At 41.8% G+C, this 18,995-nt stretch overlaps 1 protein-coding gene across 2 annotated transcripts; it reads right to left on the bottom strand.

Annotated features, from left to right (window-relative positions):
- Positions 1-12,339: 12,339 nt before the first annotated feature.
- On the bottom strand, positions 12,340-18,986 carry LOC117288353 (zinc finger protein 211-like). Of its 2 annotated transcripts, none has more exons than XM_033769182.1 (3): positions 18,840-18,986; positions 16,312-16,536; positions 12,340-13,563 (listed from the first exon to the last, which is right to left on the bottom strand). In XM_033769182.1, exons 2-3 carry the CDS (start codon positions 16,505-16,507, stop codon positions 12,686-12,688), a joined length of 1,074 nt encoding a protein of 357 aa, XP_033625073.1. In that variant the 5' UTR covers positions 16,508-16,536; positions 18,840-18,986; the 3' UTR covers positions 12,340-12,685. The 2 variants fall into 2 exon arrangements, with proteins under 2 accessions (XP_033625073.1, XP_033625071.1); XM_033769180.1 differs by having other exon boundaries at positions 18,805-18,986.
- Between the last annotated feature and the right edge of the window lie 9 nt (positions 18,987-18,995).

Below are 18,995 nucleotides of genomic sequence, written 5' to 3' on the forward strand. Positions count from 1 at the left end.
TAACGCACGAAAAAAGACTATCACCGCGAGAGGCGAAGCCGCGAAGCGCCTTTACCAACTCGTTTTGGGGCCTTATGTTTTTCTTTACATTTGCCAAAGATATTGGTGGGAGAAAATGTAACGACTTTGCATCGAACGTTCTTTTGACGTCATGCAAGTAATTGTGGCTTCTTATTGGCCAGCAACTCACCACGCTAATGCATTATGGATTACATTTTCTCCCACCAAAATCGTTGGCATAATGTAAAGAAAAACATAAGGCCCCAAAACGAGTTGGTAAAGGCGCTTCGCGGCTTCGCCGCTCGCGGTGATAGTCTTTTTCGTGCGTTACATTTTTGGGGTTGTGCGTGCTATCCGGTGTGCCGCGTGCGCCTTGACTAAAGGCTATCCTTATACATGCTTTCATCACATCCAGGCTTGATAATGGAAACTCATTGCTTTATGGTATAAACAAGAATCTTATCACAAAACTTCAAAATGTCCAGAACGCTGCTGCTCACGTATTATCTAAAACACGTAATATGATCACATCACACCTGTATTGAAACAACTTCACTGGCTCCAAGTCTGTCCAAGAATTAAATTCAAAATTATTTTGCTCGCCTGGAAAAAGCTATGAATGGAAGGGCTCCTCCATAATATCTCAAAGAAATTCTCTCACCATATACACCTACTCGCAATCTTCGCTCTACAAACCAACTTTATTTAACTGTCCCTAAACAAACACTTCCAACGGCGTTCGTGCTTTTTCTGTATCCGCACCCACACTCTGGAACTCTCTTCCTTTACATATTCGAGCTACAACGTCTCTGGACATTTTCAAAACTCTGCTTAAAACCCACCTATTCAAAATTTCTTATGATTGACTTTCTGTCTGTTTTCAACCATTTATTTTTGCCAACACGTTTATGTAATTCAACATTTTTATTCAATGTACTCTTATTTCTTTCCAAGCTTCGTAATTTGTATTTTTGTTTTTGTTTTGTTACTCTCTTTGTTTGTTTTATGCGCCTCGGAATAAGTTTAGTGTTAGATAGATGGCGCTTTATAAGTTTTAATTATTATTATTATTATTATTATTATTATTATTAACATCAACAAAAACAGCAAGTCTTCGTTTGTTTGCTTTACAGTTCATGCGACAGTGGAAGGTGAAATTTGCCCAGAGCAATGGACTAGGTGTTTGCCAGACTGTGAGGATCGAGCACCTCTCAAATCTGTTCTACTTGGTGGGCATAGTTCCAGTGATGAAGACGTGATGCCAAGGGAGAATTGTCGCTGCGACAGTAAATGTACCATATTTGGTGACTGTTGCGTTGATTATTTCGACCATTGCGTTAACGAAACAAGTCCGCCAAACTCAGAGACGAGGTTTGCCCCTTTCTTCCGCTGCGTTTCCCCCTTCGACCCAGTCCAGCTATTCGGGAATGTCGTAGCTGTTGCAAAATGCCCTCCTGCTTGGCAGAACAACGAAGTCCGAAACGACTGCGAGGACGACACACTGAAGAGCTCACAAAATCTTCTTTCGCTACTGGTGAATGGGCCCGATGATTTTGTTTTTAAGAATGTATACTGCGCAATCTGTCACAATGTCCCACTACAACAAGTTCAACAATGGTCTTTCAAACTTTGGGACTGTAGTCGCTTTTTGTCAGGAGGAATCCCCGAGTATAGTTCGTGTACCAAATGGCGTATAACTCCCCCTGAAACGTCCAAAGACCTACATCGTTGCTACCGAAACTACGTCGACACCTGCCCAATCGACACGCTTGCTGGACCCTCTGACATCGAACACTGCCATAATCACACCTCCATGGTCTTCAGTGTCCACGTCGAGAACGCATCTGACGTCATTCCCTACAAGAACATGTATTGCAAGTATTGTAATACCGGAACGTCACTAGCAGTCACTGATAGGCGACTCCAGTGTGAAGCACAAGATTTACGATCGACTCTTGATCCGTTCCGGTCATTCACACTTCTGTTTGATTTCAACAAATATAAAGCACAAAGTATTCAACACGGTTTTTTTGGACCATCCGAACCGGAGAGTTTGGGTAACTGCAATTCAGAGCAGATTTACGACCCTTTTTTGGCTATCTGCAGGAATCTAAGTTGTCCGGACTTTACAAGACTACAAGATGGTCAGTGTGTGCCGCAAACTGCTGATGCTGACGTCTTTCTCCAGCAGACACCTTCACCAAACAACGCAACCCATGACTGCTTCCATCAGCTTCTCTCGTCAAGCAACATTTCCAGCTGGGAGAAAGTGCAGTCTAAACTCTTTGAGAACTTACAAGAAGACAGCATTCGTATCTGCGCAGATTTCTCCATTGCTACCTCGGTGTCTAAGTATATTGGCGACTTCGTTTCTAATGTAGTGTTCTCCTCAATGTGTAATGCAACGACGATTTCTTTAATTGTCTCGTCCGAAGTCGACTCTAACGAATCATGTCCTCCAATAGTTTGTGAGGGGTTCACGCTTAACGATGTAGAATTCACTGAGATTAGTGAAGTGGAAGGAAATGTTCACGTAAACATCAGCGGGTATGTGTATGACCAGAAAGATTTCGTGCATGAAACGAAATATGATTTATCTGGTGTTTCTGAGAACCGCACATCGATGGCAAAGGAATCCCGTTTGACACTCTGTAGTCCGTTTGTAGGCGATGGTTGTCCTGTACTGACTCTGGATCGGGGGGAGTTCCAAGTCTCAGGCATCGGTGCAGAAGCTGTCTTTTTGCATATTGCATCAGGCACTACTTTCCTTTCTCAAGACGTTTGGCAGCTGCCCGATGGTACTCTTCAACTGTGCAGCTTCTTACCCATAGTCGACATAGATACCTTACTCTATCCAGAATGGATCGAAACTCTCTCGAACATAAGCTTTGCAGGAAGCCTTTGTTCGCTTGTCATGCTACTCCTGACTTTTGTCACGTACTTGGTCTTTCCCGTCTTACGAAATAAACCAGGTAAAATTGTCGTGAACTTTACGGTGGCTCTGATCCTTGCTCAGATTGTCTTGATCGTTGGTAAGAACCCAGTGCCCTGGCTGTGTGTCTTGCGAGCAACTATACTACATTTTGCTTGGTTGGCAGTGTTTACATGGATGAGCGTTTTGGCGGGAGATCTCGCATTCACCATGATATTCAATACCCGTCTGCTTGATACAAGAGACCAGCCGCAAGACTTCAAGGTATTTAGATACAGCGTGTTTGCTTGGGGTTTTCCTGCCATGTTTGTGGCCGTCTGCTTTGCGGTGTCTATGGTTGTGACAGACCACTCCTCGAGTATTTGGATCGAATATGGCGGCAGCAATTGCTGGATCGTGGAGCCCGCGCAATCTCTCTTCTTCTTCGGTGTTCCCATAGCGGTACTTCTCTTCATCAACTGCTTACTGTGTGTTCTCATGATCTACAAGGTGATTACAAACACTGTCAGGCTTGCCAGCGTAGTGCGGATTAAGAAAGTCAAGGCCAGTACTCTTGTCTGCCTGAAGGTAAAGCCATATCCATATTAATTTTTGTTTCGTCAGTTTTGTTAAACAACTTCTGCATGCGTTTCTTTGCGAACTCCTTTAACATTTGGAAAGTAAAGTGATGTGTTTTAGTGAAGCAGCACTGTGAAATGAACTAAGCGCGATGTCCGTAAAAAGAACAGCATAAAAGGGTGATCTATAAATCTGTTTACTCTAACTTTTGCCAAAGTTTACTACGGGGCTATAGATTCTATTTCTTCGTGTTATAATTGAAGCAACAGGATAGGGATCACCTTTAATTAATGATATACCTTTAAAAAAAAAATTCAGTAATAAAACAACGAGGGAAACTGACTGGGTAAGTTTTTGATTTTGGGGTTTAGCAAAGACAAACAGGATCCGGGTCCGGTTGAGTCTGACCCTTGGTCAGTGTGACCCCGAATCTGTGTCAAAATGACCCAGAAATGCGTGTCGAAATGACGCATAATCCGAGTTACAATCCTGATTGTTAACCACTTTCCGGGTCAGCCTAACCCGGTAAAAGGTCAGGCCTCTGGTGACTCGGAATAAGAGTAAATTCTGACCAGGAGTTTTTAGAGTGTGTCGCCAAGATTTTGTTCACAGGACTCGGGAAAGTACTGTATATACAGTGCTAACACACATCGGTGTGTGGGTAAAAACAAAAATTAATAGTCTTTATCCCTGATGGATGCAAATTTAACATCTCTTATATCGTTGCGGTACCCGCTGCCAAAAGGATTCGAACTGCCTCTAGCAACCAGGCAACCTCGGTAGTCTAGTTTGTAAGACCCTCTAGAATTGCAAGGGTCCTGGATGCCTGTGATATTCTTTTCACAGGACCCGGGAGTATAAAGTCCTAACACACATCGGTGTATGGGTAAAAAACAAAAATTAAGACTTACATATACTTTGATAAAGGTATAATAACAAAACTCATGTAAAGTGAACAAGCGGCACAATGTAAAGCACACTTTTGTAACATTTTGATGACTATGGTTTGCTATTCTTTCTTTTCTTTGTTTCGATCGTATACACACACAGTTGGTGGTGATAAATGGTGTGACGTGGACCCTCTTCTTTGTCGCCAACTTATCTGACGTCATCTTAGTCTGGTACATCTCGGTTCTCGTCAACTCCTTACAAGGCGTCTTCATCGGTCTCTCATTCCTCCTCACGAGAAATGTAGTTTCGCTTTGGAAGAAACAGATTCGTGGGTGCTACCGTCGCCGGGCCGTCAGGGTGAATCGCGTCGGTCCCGTCCCTTTACAACAAGTGCGCTAAATTCACCCAAAGTACTTTCCGGTGTAAAGAGTGTGGGGTTAGAGTTGACAATGCCCCTTTGGAATGAATCATTTTTGAAAAAGTAGATGAGGGATAGGCATTTTGTTTAATTGACCGGGGGAAATAATCGCCTAAAGAAGAGGGCACCCAGAATCGCCTACATGGGGACAGAATCGCCGGCTCTCCTAGGGGGAACAAAAAACTCCAAAGGAGGCAGAATAATCTGGGCCGGGACAGAATCTTCTAAAACTAGCGGGGGCATAATTGCATGGACGGGGGACAGAATCTTAAACAAAATAGGGGGGGGGGGGGGGGGGGGGGGGCGACAGAATCACCCATAAACGGGGGAAAGAACTCAAACTGTTTTTGTTCTTTACACTAAGGTTCAAATACCATGAAATGAATAAACAGCACAACACACTTTCAAAAAACGACTGATAAAAAAATCTACGAATAGTTGTGTCAACGGAGAAGGTCTTTAACTTCACCGTTTATGACATTTTAAACAACTAAGTCGGTGTTCTCGTCCCATCTGAGTTTTTTCATCAAAAATAGTGCCCAGGTATTTGTATTTAGCAAAAAATTATACTGCTTGGTCGTGAACAATGGTCTTAGGGACATCTTTACTCTTTTTCCTAAAATCCACAATAATTTCAAACAATTCCAAGTAAGAGTCATCACGCCACTCAACAAGTTCTTTGAGAGCATCACCATGATTGTTTTCTTTGCCCGTAAAGGAGTGAAATCAGAGCACTGTCATCAGTAAATTTAGTTAACAATATATCGTCATGGCTACCTCTACAGTTGTCTGTGTACAAAATATACAAAAGTGGAGACAACCATGGAGCAATACAAGGGGGACCATATCTATCGCGTGGGGACACAATCTCCACAGTGAAGAGGGGACAACCTCTGTCGTAAATAGGCCACTAATTGACTGCGCAAAAACGCTTACAAGGAACGAAATCGACTGGGTGGGGGGGGGGGGCATTGGTGGGGGGGGGGGGGGGCATTGGTGGGGGGGGGGACACGGGTGCGTAAAGTATCGGAGGGGGGGGGGGGGTGACATAGATTGGAGCCTGGGACAGAATCTCATATAAAGGGGACATAATCTCGGGGGGGGGGCAGAATCGATGAGACATAATAACATAGGCATTGTATTGGCTGATTGGGTGAACCATGGAGGGAGGATATACATTTTGTATTTCCTTCCTCCATGTGTGAATCGAATAACCTAAGCGGTCAGAATCGTCTGGGTTGATATAATTTCCTATAGGATTGGGTGGGGGGGGGGGTCTAGGGGGGCACCGAATCGCCGGGGGACAGACTATACTAAAACTATACTAAGGGGACATAATCAATGAGTAGGCTCTAGGCATTAGAAGAGAAAAAAAATCGCCTATGATGGGAGACAGAGTCTCCTAAAACTTTAGGGCGACACAGAATCGCCTAAAGTGAAGAGGGAACAGCATCTCATATAAGTATAGGGGGGGGGGGCAGAATCTCATCAATATGGCCGAGGGGGGACATGATAGATGAGGTATATCATGACAGACTGTGGATCAAGATCGGGTAGGGGGTGCACATAATATCCCTAAAACCAGGGGACAGAAGCGCATGGGGGATATAGTCTCCCATAGGTGGGATTGGATGGGGCCACAAAATCACTTAACTCTAGCGAGTGAAACCTAGGGTGATAGAATAGCCTAGGCCATGGGGTGGGGGGGGGGGGGGTAAGAATCGCCTGGGTGACATAATATCCTTAAACTTAACAGGGGTGTCGGAACTGCATAAAAAAGGGGCTAAACACAGAATAGCCTGTGAACAGAATCTCCTGAGAAACAAAAACTCCATAAGCAATGGCTAACAAATATCAAGTAAACACGTATAGTAATTTCAAGCTTCACTTTCAACAGGTTAATTTTTAATTTAATATATTCACATTTGAATGTGCAGCTTTAAGTTTTCTCTTTTTGCAATGTTTTTCATGGAAAACGGGAATATAAAGCTACGTAATTGATATATTGGAATTGTGAAAAACATGGACACATTTGAAATTTAATCTTCATTTTTGAGGGGGCTTAACAATTAAAATGAAGAAAATCAATATGGTTTCCTAAAATAAATTGCCCATATTGCTAGGTTTTTGCTGCGGTAAACAAAACGGTGACAACATTATGCAATGAGACGCTGAACAATAACAATTGTTGCTGTTTTATTCAGAACCACTTTGTCCTAAATGAATTGCACTGTGCATTCTGTGTACATGTTTTATTGTGTATGTATAGGCTATATGTTATTAAAGACACTGGACACATTTGGTAATTGTCAAAGACCAGTCTTCTCACTTGGTGTATCCCAACATGTGCATAAAATAACAATCCATGTAATTTAACAATAAGGTATACTGGCAACATCGTGTGTGAAGTTTTTTGAAACGTATTAGTCCCACGTACAAATAAGGCTGATGTTATGATATTATTGTTGTTGTTAATATTAAGATAGATGCACGTACATAAAGTTGGTTCTGACACTATAACTTTCCACTGGTATGGCGAGTCCGAGCACACGACTGATGTTACTATTGAACTGCAACTCGTGCACTAACTGCAGGTGTCAGATGCAATTGTGTCCGCCATGCAATACTGTCCGCTCCGGACACTTTATGCATTTGTGAAAAAACCGTCCGGTGGACATGTACATGACTGTACAATATACAGCATGAATAAGCACGTATTTTATGATTGCAGCGAACACCAAACGGCCGAACATTTCCCATGTCATTCATGACATGCACTTTTTGTTTAATACTAATAGCTTGTAAAAAAATGGCGAACATGTTCCGTCGACCAAGGGCATTTAATTTACTGCAAGGACGGTTTTGCACGGGGGCGGACACAACTGCAAATGCAAATTTGTCTGGGCGGACACAATTGCATTATGCGACAGCGTCCGGGCGGACACGATTGCATATACAATACCGTTCGGCGGACATTATTGCATTTATACAATAATGTCCTCCGGATAAGTAATGCTAAGAGGACATAATTGCATGCGACACCGGTGTCATTACAAAAACTGTCCGCTGGCAATAAGTGTCCGCTGAGCATGCGCAGTATACCCCGGACACTATTTGGCACAGATAACGTGACAAATAGTGTCCGCCAACAAATAGTGTCCGGGCGCCATGCTGCGCCGTGCTGATTGTTTATAATCAAATACAACCTAGAATGCGTTCAAGTAAATACAAGCCAAGTAAAAAAAATGGACGAACAGACCACTTACTCGCAATCAAAAGTATGTCAAGATTAGTATTTTACTATGGTAAAACAGTGCAGGTTGTGCTAAATGTTACGAATTATTTATAATAAAATACAACCAAGAATGCTTTCAAGCATACAAGTTAGTCAAGTTACAAAATAGACGAACTTTGTCAAGATTCGTATTTTACTTTAAGTAATTAAAAAGTCCAGGTTAAAAAAATACGAATGAAAGTGCTAAATGATCAATAATACGAATATTTATAATCAAATACAAAAAGCAGGAAAGCGTTACAAAAATGTAAAACTAAAATGTTAAAAATGAAGCAAGGCACGCAATGATGATGCACGCTAACCGCGGACACTATTTAGCAAGCTTCCGTAAACAATGTGACGTCATAGACGCTTGACCAATCAGAACGCAATATGCTAATGAGCGGACACTTATTGCCAGCGGACAGATTTTGTCATGACACCGGCACCTGCCTACCGCTACTGAGGAGTTGCAGGCATGTCCTTCAACATTACTGGAGCAATGACATCTGTAGCATTGATAATAGAGTATAGCACCATAGTTGGTTAAACAGCACCCAGTGAATATAATGTGAATAATTATTTGTTTTTTTTGTAAACTTTCTGAAGGAAGGCGCGCAACTACTTCATAATAATTATGTGTACAGTATTTTTTTCGTGAAGCCTTTTTGAGATACGGCAGACACAATGCTAAACACTATAATAAGGTTTAGGTAAATTTGAGTGAATACACCCAAACCAAAACGGTGCAACCATACCTCAAAAAGGCTTATTGAAATAGGGCAAGAGTAACAAAATAAAGAAACCTGGATCTTTTTAGCGAACTCAGTTCGGAAAATGAGTTTATTGGGTAGAAACATGTCACATAACATAAATAACCATTTTTAAAAATACATAAAATCAAGTAAAAAAGTTTAAAGAGTTATAAATAAGTATCAAAAAGAACATACTGTGTACAAAATGAGTTTAGGCCTACTTCAGAATATTTAACACATTTTGTCAGGTATAGTATTGTATACTGTGTTAGTTTTGCCACCAAACCGTATCATTAAATGCACAATTATCCTATCAAACAAGTTGTTTCAAGACACAAAAAGATGACATTTTAGAGAACAGGTGAAGAATTGACATTGCTTGCTGTATAGTCAACTGCTTCAAGAAAGAATGTTGACAAACTAACTTCTAGCTCATAATTTTTGCAAAAATAAAGGAAAATTAAATAATTTGAAACACAAAAGGTTTGGTTTCTTTGCATATCTTTTGATTTGACAAACTACATACATTTACAAACATGTGACAAAACTTTATAAAAAGTTTATTTTTACACAAAAGAATTTGTTAAAGACACTGGACACTATTGGTAATTGCCACAGACCAGTCTTCTCACTTCGTGTATCTCAACATTATGCACAAGATAACAAACCTGTGAAAATTTGAATTCAATTGGTTGCGAGAAAACAATGAAAGAAAAAACACCCTTGTCACACGAAGTTGTGTGCTTTCAGATGCTTGATTTTAGAACCTCAAAATCTAATTCTGAGGTCTCAAAATCAAACTCAAATATTTTAGTGGAAAATTACTTCTTTCTCGAAAACTATGTTACTTCAGAGGGAGCCGTTTCTCCCAATGTTTTATACTATCAGCAGCTCTCCATTGATCGATAACTTAGTGTTTATGCTAACAATTATTTTGAGTAATTACCAATAGTGTCCAGTGCCTTTAAGGTAACAACACCAACAACACATTGTAATTAGTATCTACTCTCTAATCACAAAAAGAAAAATTTGAATTTAATATTTTGTTTACATGTCTGACCTTGATAATGATGTTTAAAAGGAGCTGTGTTGTCATGATCATACACCTCTCTTAATACTCATGCATGACGTCATCATTCTAACCCAAAACGAGGCCATCGGCGCAGCCACTGCATTGGTGGTGGCATGACCTGCGCCTATGGCCTCATTTTGGGTTAGAATTGTGACATCATGCATGAATATTAAGAGAGGCGTTTATGAGGCCTGTGGCTGACTGGCATGGAATTAACTTTAACCCACTAAAAGAGGTTTTTGGTAACATCACGTGAAACCAAACCTCTCTTAGTTATAATTCCACCATGCAAACAAAATCTGACACTCAACCAGTAACTGCATGCGTTCTTGCTGGCTGTCACATCACAGTAATAATGTGGCAGTTTTTGAAAGGGCAAGGGCACTAAGGCATTTTCTTCTCGGTAAAAGGCACCCTATGAAGATGTACATTTCTACTGGAGTATTTCAAGGGCACCAAGGTAATCGCCTTTGTTGCCTCCGTGAAGTTTCAGGCCTGATGTGGGCGCCCTGTATAATAATAAAAAGGTCCAGTGGGCGCATGTGCAGTAACTGAGCAAGAGTTTTAAAATAATTCCAAATACCCGCACTTGCCTGTCATGACCATAACGGCAGTCCCCTCATATTACACATCTGGTAACCTATTATCATGATTGTAGACCCCGACCCAATTAACTTAGGTGAGCCAAGTAGCTAAGCTGCAATTTGACAAACATAATAAACAGGAACCATAAAACAAATATATAACAACTTGACTGGTCACTTGGGGCCTATAGGCACACACAAGTTGCTAAGCACAAAACATTTCCACATCTGTGACTGATTTCCAGTTTTTGCTTAGCAGAAGAATGCTAAGTATTTTTTTTCTTCTGCTAAATAGCTATGAAAAGTTAGGTTATATTCTTATTAAGCAATTGTGAATAAATTAGGTGCGTAGATACATATGCAAACAGCTCTCGGAAAAGAGACGGCTCTATGCACAAATTTCACTCAAGTCCTGGGGCCTTTCTCAAACCTTGGTTTAGGTTTCGGCTCCAGGGGCTGTCTGATGTTTGAATCACCACCGCGCGCAAAATACACGCTGCTCTAAAAGTACAGACCTGAAGGCTTGCTGCGTTTCCACTGCGTACGCAGAGCGCGGAGCCCAAAGCCAGAGACGGAGCCAAAGCCGGGGTTTGCCAAAGGCCCAAGACTCCAGACTTGTGCACATCTGGAAAACAGAACATAAGGGCCCATTGACGCGGTGTATTTATGCGCGTGCTGTATAGCGTTTGTGGCAAGAATTGCAAACTGTCGCACATCCAGATTGGAGAATGGCGAGTTTGTTCTGCTTCTATGTCATCTTTGAAACACCCACCCTGTTGACGCTGCCTATTGCTACTAAAATACGGGAGGCTCCATTAAAGAAAGAGGCCTGAACAAACATCGTTTTCATCTGACAACTAACACCTGTTATCTCCATGTAATTCCTATTAAAACAAGTTTACTTAATCGGGTCATAATGATTAATTTGACCAAAGGGGAGGCGAAAATTTTGAATGGAGCTGTCTCATAATGGCATGGCATGCCTCAACCTATGGCAACCTGATGACCTGGATAAAGGTATAAAATAATATTCCAAAAATTTGAAGAATTTCTTATTGCAAAAGCTGAAATTTGTCGACTCGTTATGACCCAACAATGTGTGCATGAATCGTCAACAGTGGCATCGCGCAGACACACTCTGCTTTCACAGGTTGGAGAATTTATTAGAAAGTCTGAACTCTGTAAACTGGAATAATTGAAGTAACCTGGTCACCAAAAACCTAGAACAATTTTAACATCAAACATTGCATAAACAAGTGAGTTGAAAGACTTTTAAATGCATGAGTTTTTGTAGTCACTGAAACCTGGATTCATAGTAGTCGGGTCACTTTTTTGACTACATACAAAGCATCGAGCCTTAGTAAATTATCAGGTTTAGAGAAAGGCACTTGGAAAACGGTTGTACATATGTAGCTCCTTTTTCCTTGCAGTTTCCCTTACCTTCACTTCCCCCATGCACCTTCCATGGCAAAAAAGCCTAACTCAAAAAAGTAAATGCTGAGAAAATTAAGTACAGAGACAACCTGTTTTGTCACAACAAGTGTAAAAAGGGTCAAAAGTGTAAAAAGAGGCTGATGTAGGACATGTTATGTTCACATCCATACATCATAGCTCTTTTTTTGAGCTGCACTGTTTTGTCACCCTTGCTTCATATCTCCACTCCCCTTCCCCATGATATTCATATTGTTTCCATCTATGTTATGGACCCTTCCCATGAAATATGCTGATTACATTCACGCATGCATACATACCCTATTGGTTGGCAAACGCCATAGAGTTGTGGACTAAGCAGACGCACAATCGCGTCTGGCGTCACGCACCCATTAGTCGCGTACAAAACAGCGCGATATTCCCTCATTTTGCCAACCAAAATGTAAGTGCGCACGCACTATGTGCAATTTACATATTTCATGGGAAGGGTCTATTGCATTACTGACACTCTATGAGCTCATATTTGGCGGAAGGTGGTCACGAATAGGCTGGGCCAGTAAGGGGGGGGGGGGGGGCATGATTTACCAAGGATGTGAAAAGATCCTATTTCACCTTTGATCCAGCTTTCCTGTACGGTTACAGAACATTCAGTGACGATTTTTGAGGGATTGTCTGTAACTTTGTTCAATTATAAACACTTGTCAATACAAGTAGAAGACACAATGGCAGTGTGGTTTGCCCTGGGCTCGTCTGTCTTGGGGTCAAATACTTCATCTGGAACTCTCCATGTCTACACTATGCGGATGTTTCCTTCGCTCGTGAATTGCCCGGTACGCATTACGTGCGAAGGACATGGAGCAGTACTGACAAGGGTAGGGCTTGCTGAACATGTGCGACTTCTCGTGGTTCTTGGAATGGTGTCTGGTCTTGAATTTCCGCGTGCAGTACTGACACGAGAAGGGTCTGGCGTTGTTGTGGACTCTCATGTGCTGGTTCAGGTACATGTTACGACTGAAGGTCTTGCCGCATTTGTAGCAAGCGTAAGGGCGTTCCTCCTCAGACGTGAAGGCACTAGCTGCAGCCGTGGTCGTCGCATTCAGCGAATTATCCGAATACTGTGCAGTGGCAACCAAGGGAGAGTGTGTGTTCTCCATATCATACGTCCATGCATCTACATTGTCAGATACCTCAACATCAGAAACATTATCATTATCAGATAATTCATTCTCTTCCACTGGAAAGTATTCTGGTGTGTTTATAGTGTCAGGTTCCTCCACATTATCTGCGGTAACGCTGATCAATTCCGCCTTGTGCTTCTGAACGTGCCGTACGTACGCCCTCTTGACCGTGAACGACTCGCCGCACTGCCTGCATATGTACTCGTTGGCTTTCTGCACGTGCTGCTCCAAGTGTCTCCGGAGATTGCAACTGAAGGAGAACACCTGCCCACATTCGTCGCATGTGTATGCCCCCGTGGGCCTGTTTTTTGACTGTGAGGATTTAGCATTGCCCCTCTCGTTCTTCTGGCCGTAGAGGTTGCTCAGGGCTTTTTTCTTGATCTTGGCAGATGCCTGAATGGTCAAGACTTTCTTGAACTGGGGAGCGGCTTTGGCTTTGACATGATTTGTGATACCCTGGCGAGAAATACCTGTACAAGAAAGTTGAGAATAATCAGATTATGGATTGTTTTGTTGTGGCGCCTTCAATCGGAATGCTTAAGTACATGCTCCGATAGAAAAACATGTTTTAATAAAATAATTGTATCATGATGAGATCAAATATTAGCAGAGTCAAGAGGGATAACATAGGATTAGTGAAATAACTCCTCTTGCCTAATGCCTAATGCTATAAGAGAGAAACATTTAACTAACATTATTGATAATAACAAGAATAACGAGTGTAAACATTGACTATTCGCCATGTATTTAGTGTACCCATGTACCAGACCCTATTCGGAGGCCCAGCATACAAAACACAATGTAGCAAGCAACAACAAAGAAATATCAAATACAAAGATACAATTTCCAAGTGAACAAATTAGTACATTTATGGGACATAATAATAATAATAATAATAATAGTAATAATAACAGGAATCAAGGTCTTATTTAGTGCATAATAATAAATAATAATAATAATAAGACTTGTAATGTGCACCCTGCTGGGTGTTCAAGGCGCATGTATCTACCGAACAAGGTACTCGAGGAGCTGAGTACATACAAACTATAAATCTCACTAATTATTTGACAGGTTACACAATTAATGAGTCTTGAGCAAGTTTTTAATTTAAAAGAACTGCGGCTTCTTTTACCATGCTCCTTGCTCTATGCTTATAGTGACAGATAAAGTGTTTCAAAGTTAATAATAACCATCATAATAATAATAATAATAGTTGCTTCTTATAAAGCGCCCAGGTCCGTCACGCAGTGATGCTCATGGCGCTTCAACATTATTACCCCTGGTCAATGGGCCTTAGTTCTTTCCTTAAACCATCTCAGCTCCCCGGGGAGTATACAGCCGGTGCTGCCAGTTACTGCGCTCTGCGCTAATCATTCACAAAAACCATCTCTGCCCTCACAGTTACCCATTTACCCCTGGGTGGAGAGAAGCTTATGATTAAGTGTCTTGCTCAAGGACACAATTGTCACAATTGGGATTTGAACCCACACTCTGCTAAACAGAAACACCATAGCTTGAGTTTGGTGCTCTTATCCGCTCGGCACAGACGAAAAAGGCATGATTGCAATACTTTGATGATGTGCTAGGGACAGTTAAAAAGATCTTATAGTAGAAGAACAATAAGTGCTTCCCTCCTACAGGGTTGGCCCTAAACTTTTCCAGTGACTGGCCAGCAGGACCAGTCTGTCTAGTCTGTCAGCTTTTTTACTAGTCCATAATTCATTCGATATACAGTATGCTGTTCAACACTGAACTAGCCGGCCAGATCTGATGGAGAAACTTTTGACTGGTCTTTGGTTGTTTTAACTGGCCTTTGGCAAGCAGACCACTTTTAACTGAGAATCCTATTGTCCGACCATTCAATATCATCCACTGTGGTTATTAATGACACATGAACTATACCAGCCTGCATTTTTAATATACTATCATGTTGTGAATGCATACTGCACAGTACACACAATAAGCCATTTGCGAGTTGATTTTAATAATGTCTGGTAATGACTTGCTTAAGTCACAAGTTACCACTTACATTTGAATTCCTCAGAATACAGAGAAAGTTGCTATGTCACTGGATTTGCGGCAAGGTTTTGTATAGCAACCTCCAGATGAGCAGACTCTGTACCATTGTGACATACACATCCATTCAGAATTGTGTTTGGGTATTCATGATCACCGTCTCTTACGTAACTATGCAAAAGCTTGCCCCGAATCATGTGACATAGAAACTGTTTACAATCTGAGGAGTTCAAATCTAACACGCAAAGGGCTTATTACACAGTTAGCTCTGAACACAGTTGTGCCACCATACAAAACCAGTGCAATTGATTGGTTTTGAATTGTTGGTCAACTGGCCAGAAAAATGTCACTGAGAGTAGAAGGGTAAATAATAATGGAATATTATAACCAGTCGGCTTTCCTAGTTTCCTACAGGTCATACAAGTTTATCTGTAAAAGAGACAACAGAATTAGTTGTTACCAACCAAAAGGACCTATGGTATAAATGCAAAAAAAATAGTTAATGGCCAGATGATTCGACTAGCAGAGTCTTTCTCGATGGCTAAATGACAACAAAACACAAATAAACATGTATACGGGTGTAACAGAAGCAGTCAACCTGAATTAAATTGAGAGAGACAGGGAGAGTGGCAGAAAGCACACCGAAAAAGTATAGGATGTACAATGAAGGAGACAAGAGGGTGGGGGTGGGGGTTATAGCGTGAAGGGGGCTGGTTCAACCACAAGAGGTTGGAAACACAAGAGACACTACAATCAGCGTACACGCGCTGAGAAAACTAAAATAAAAACAATCTAAATGGTCCCCCAACCTACCTCTATACTACTATTTCAAAGCACAGACTGTAACTACACAAATGCCATCCACTGACATAGAGCTTGTTTTAGTGCATCAGAGGATTGTATGTCTTACAGCGAGTAACCAACACATATCTGATAAAAGTACAGTCTGATGGAAATCTGAAGACAAATTTGCTTCGGGAATAGTTATCCAACCACCTGTTCTGAGTCAATTTTGACAACTCCACATAAGGCCTGCAATTTCAACTTCGAGGAGGCAGGGCCATTTTCATTTCTCAAAGGGCACTTACAAGTTCCATTAAAAAATGTAGTGTCTATGGGAAACTTTTGAAGGGCAACAAAGGTCATGGCCTCCATGGCTTCCATGCAATTCCATGCCTGCCACATGTCCCTGTGTAACTAACCTTTGGCAGCTGGCTTGGATCTCTTCTTTTTTTTGTTGGGCGATGGCTTCCGGCAGACTGCAACACCGCTAGTCCGCGCACAGTCGTAGCAGTAGCTTGGGGTGAATTGATCCTCAGGCGGGAGGGCATTGTCCCCAGCCAGCCATTCTCTCTGAAGCCTCTCAAGAGTCTCCTCTACGTCTTCAAAATCCTCCATTCTCAATGTCGAGGATGAAAATCAGAAACCTTAAAAACAGAGCATATTGTACTGGAATTAGAGACTTTGAAACACGAGGTGAAGCTGTCAACTTCTAAGAAATCATATTTATGAGCAGGTGCACTTTTCCCGAGAACAGTTAGGTTCGGCCTCCCTACTACCAATTATCACAAAGGCTTTAGTTTAACCAAAGGATTTACCATGTTGGATTAGATGTTGGATTGTTTTCCAGCACGGTAGTACTTTAACTTATACTACCTGACAGGGAGACGGAGGTCAGGAGAGTGTCCTCTAAAACTTTATCTGTAAATCTTTGGGGAAAGCACCTTACTACCTACTCCTAGAACTATGAGCAGGCCTTGCACTAACTTTTTTCCTTAACTAGCCCGTAGGGCTAGTCAGCTGTACTTTTGACTCGGCCTGCACAAATTTTCACTAGCCCTTGGTGGTGACTTGGCACTCTTGACTAGTGATTGCACGCCGGGCTAGTGTCTTAATCGAGCCCTGATGAGGTTCTAATTCTAGGAGTACCTACAACCATGGAGGAAGGATGCTATTAGACTACTGAGTACATGTCCTACAAAAGCACAACTCCAGTATAATGGAGAAGTCAACAACCTTTCACTCGACTTTGCAAACTGCTTACCAACCAAAAGGATTAGATGTACATGTAGGCCTAGTACTGTAGGATAAATACTTAGACTTGGTACTTTGTCCTACATCTTCTCAGAGGGAGCTTGACAGAGAGGTCAGGAGACTGTCCTCCTACACTCCAAATCAACCTAGTACTTACATCTAGTAAGTACCTACTCAGACCTGGAAATTCATGGAGGACACGGAGGCCCTGGTGCCCCGGTGCCCCATCATAAGTTTCTCATAGACTTTAAGATTTTCCATTGGAAGTTAAAAGTGGCCTTGCCTCTCAAAGATGAGATTCCAGACCTGCCTTCACTTTAAATGCTACTACTAGACTACTGAATACTACTCAAGTCCTACGAAAGCACTACTCCAGTGGAATGGAAATACAGTTACTACACTAAAGTACCAGGTTTAAGAACTTTAACTTTGGGGACTTTTAATTTTGTTTGTTTGATTTTGCCTCTGGTGAATCTAAAAGACAAAGCTTGGTTGCAAATGTGTGGCCGAAGCATTCTGGCCGGGATTGCAACTACCACAGAGGAATTTATAAATGCCAACTCTTATCTTACACTATTGAGTACTTAGTTCTTCGAAAGCACTGCACCAGTGGACTGGAAGCCACAGTACAACAAGTCAAGAACCTTTCAGTTGACTCTGGGACCTAAAACAAGAGGGTTGCGTATTCAATTTGCATAAATTCATATTTTCATATGTGAACTAAAAAGGGCAAAAGGCCAAGTCTAAATTATCTTATAATAGACCTTATGCATTGACATCATCCAGCCGCCATCTTTGAGGTCAAACGGTGACGAAACAATCGAAACGCACACAGATTGGCCAATGAACAACCTCCTTTTGACCTCAAGGCGAGGGCGCCATACTGAAATGTTGTCATGTGCATAAGGTCTATAGGATTAAAGTAAGAAATGCTTTCCAACAAAGCCAGCCCTAATTATGTTGTAGTTAGCGTAGACCCAGTACGTGGGGCGTTATACTCCTTTTGTAGAAATTTAGTCATTATCGGTCATACTAAATAAAATTCCAAAGGAGTCACCGCCTCAGTTACTGGGTCTATGTTGCAGAATTGAGCTAGGTATACCACACTCGAGGAAAAATACAAAACATTAATATAATAGTTTAATACTGTGAGAGCGATTATGACATGCATGAGTGCACTTGCCTAACTGGGGCAGGTCAGACCATATGGTCAGACAGGACCCCTTTTGCCAGACCAATGCCAGACATAGATCAGATGATGGAGAATTCTTCTTCAGATATATTTATTATTAGGGCAAGACAAGAAGAGTCCCTATCCTGCCTGAGTGTTATTGTTAGTGAATAGCTTTGTCAATGTGTTTTGTTTCCACTAGATCTACTCTAGGATGCTTTGCCAATAAATTCAGATTCAGATAATGGCTGTACAATGGCTGTGCTGCCTAGTGTCTGTACGCACTGTCTGTGCTGGCTACAGAGAGAGCGCGCGGCAGCTCCATGATGATAAATGCAAGGACGAAGGTCAGCTACCTCCATGGTTCAATTGTTGCAGGAAAGGCATCCCGCCGTATGTGGCATAAATAAATGCCTGAAAACCTACGATTCGTAGTACGAACTAAATCATTATTTATTTGATATAACAAAAGAAAGCTGGGTCTAATTACACTGTTCAGCTAGCTGCAGAGCCTTCCCTGTTTACTTGTGTTAATGTTCAGCTTCTTGTGCCCGTCAGAAAGACCGTAGACTGAAAAGACATACACTTGGCAAACGCTGATTCGATAGACGCAAAAGTATGGCTTCAGATCCCATCTCTGTGCTGCATGGCCGCACGCATCGCACGCAGCCCCAGTAGTAG

Source organism: Asterias rubens, chromosome 3 (genome assembly GCF_902459465.1).
Source record: "Asterias rubens chromosome 3, eAstRub1.3, whole genome shotgun sequence".
NCBI classification, from domain to species: domain Eukaryota; kingdom Metazoa; phylum Echinodermata; class Asteroidea; order Forcipulatida; family Asteriidae; genus Asterias; species Asterias rubens.

Coding starts and splice junctions, on each gene's coding strand:
- LOC117288353 (XM_033769182.1), bottom strand. CDS start 16,507: ATGGAGGATTTTGAAGACGTAGAGGAGACTCTTGAGAGGCTTCAGAGA. Junction 13,564..16,311: donor ATCCAAGCCAGCTGCCAAAG/GTTAGTTACACA, acceptor TTTCTTGTACAG/GTATTTCTCGCCAGGGTATC.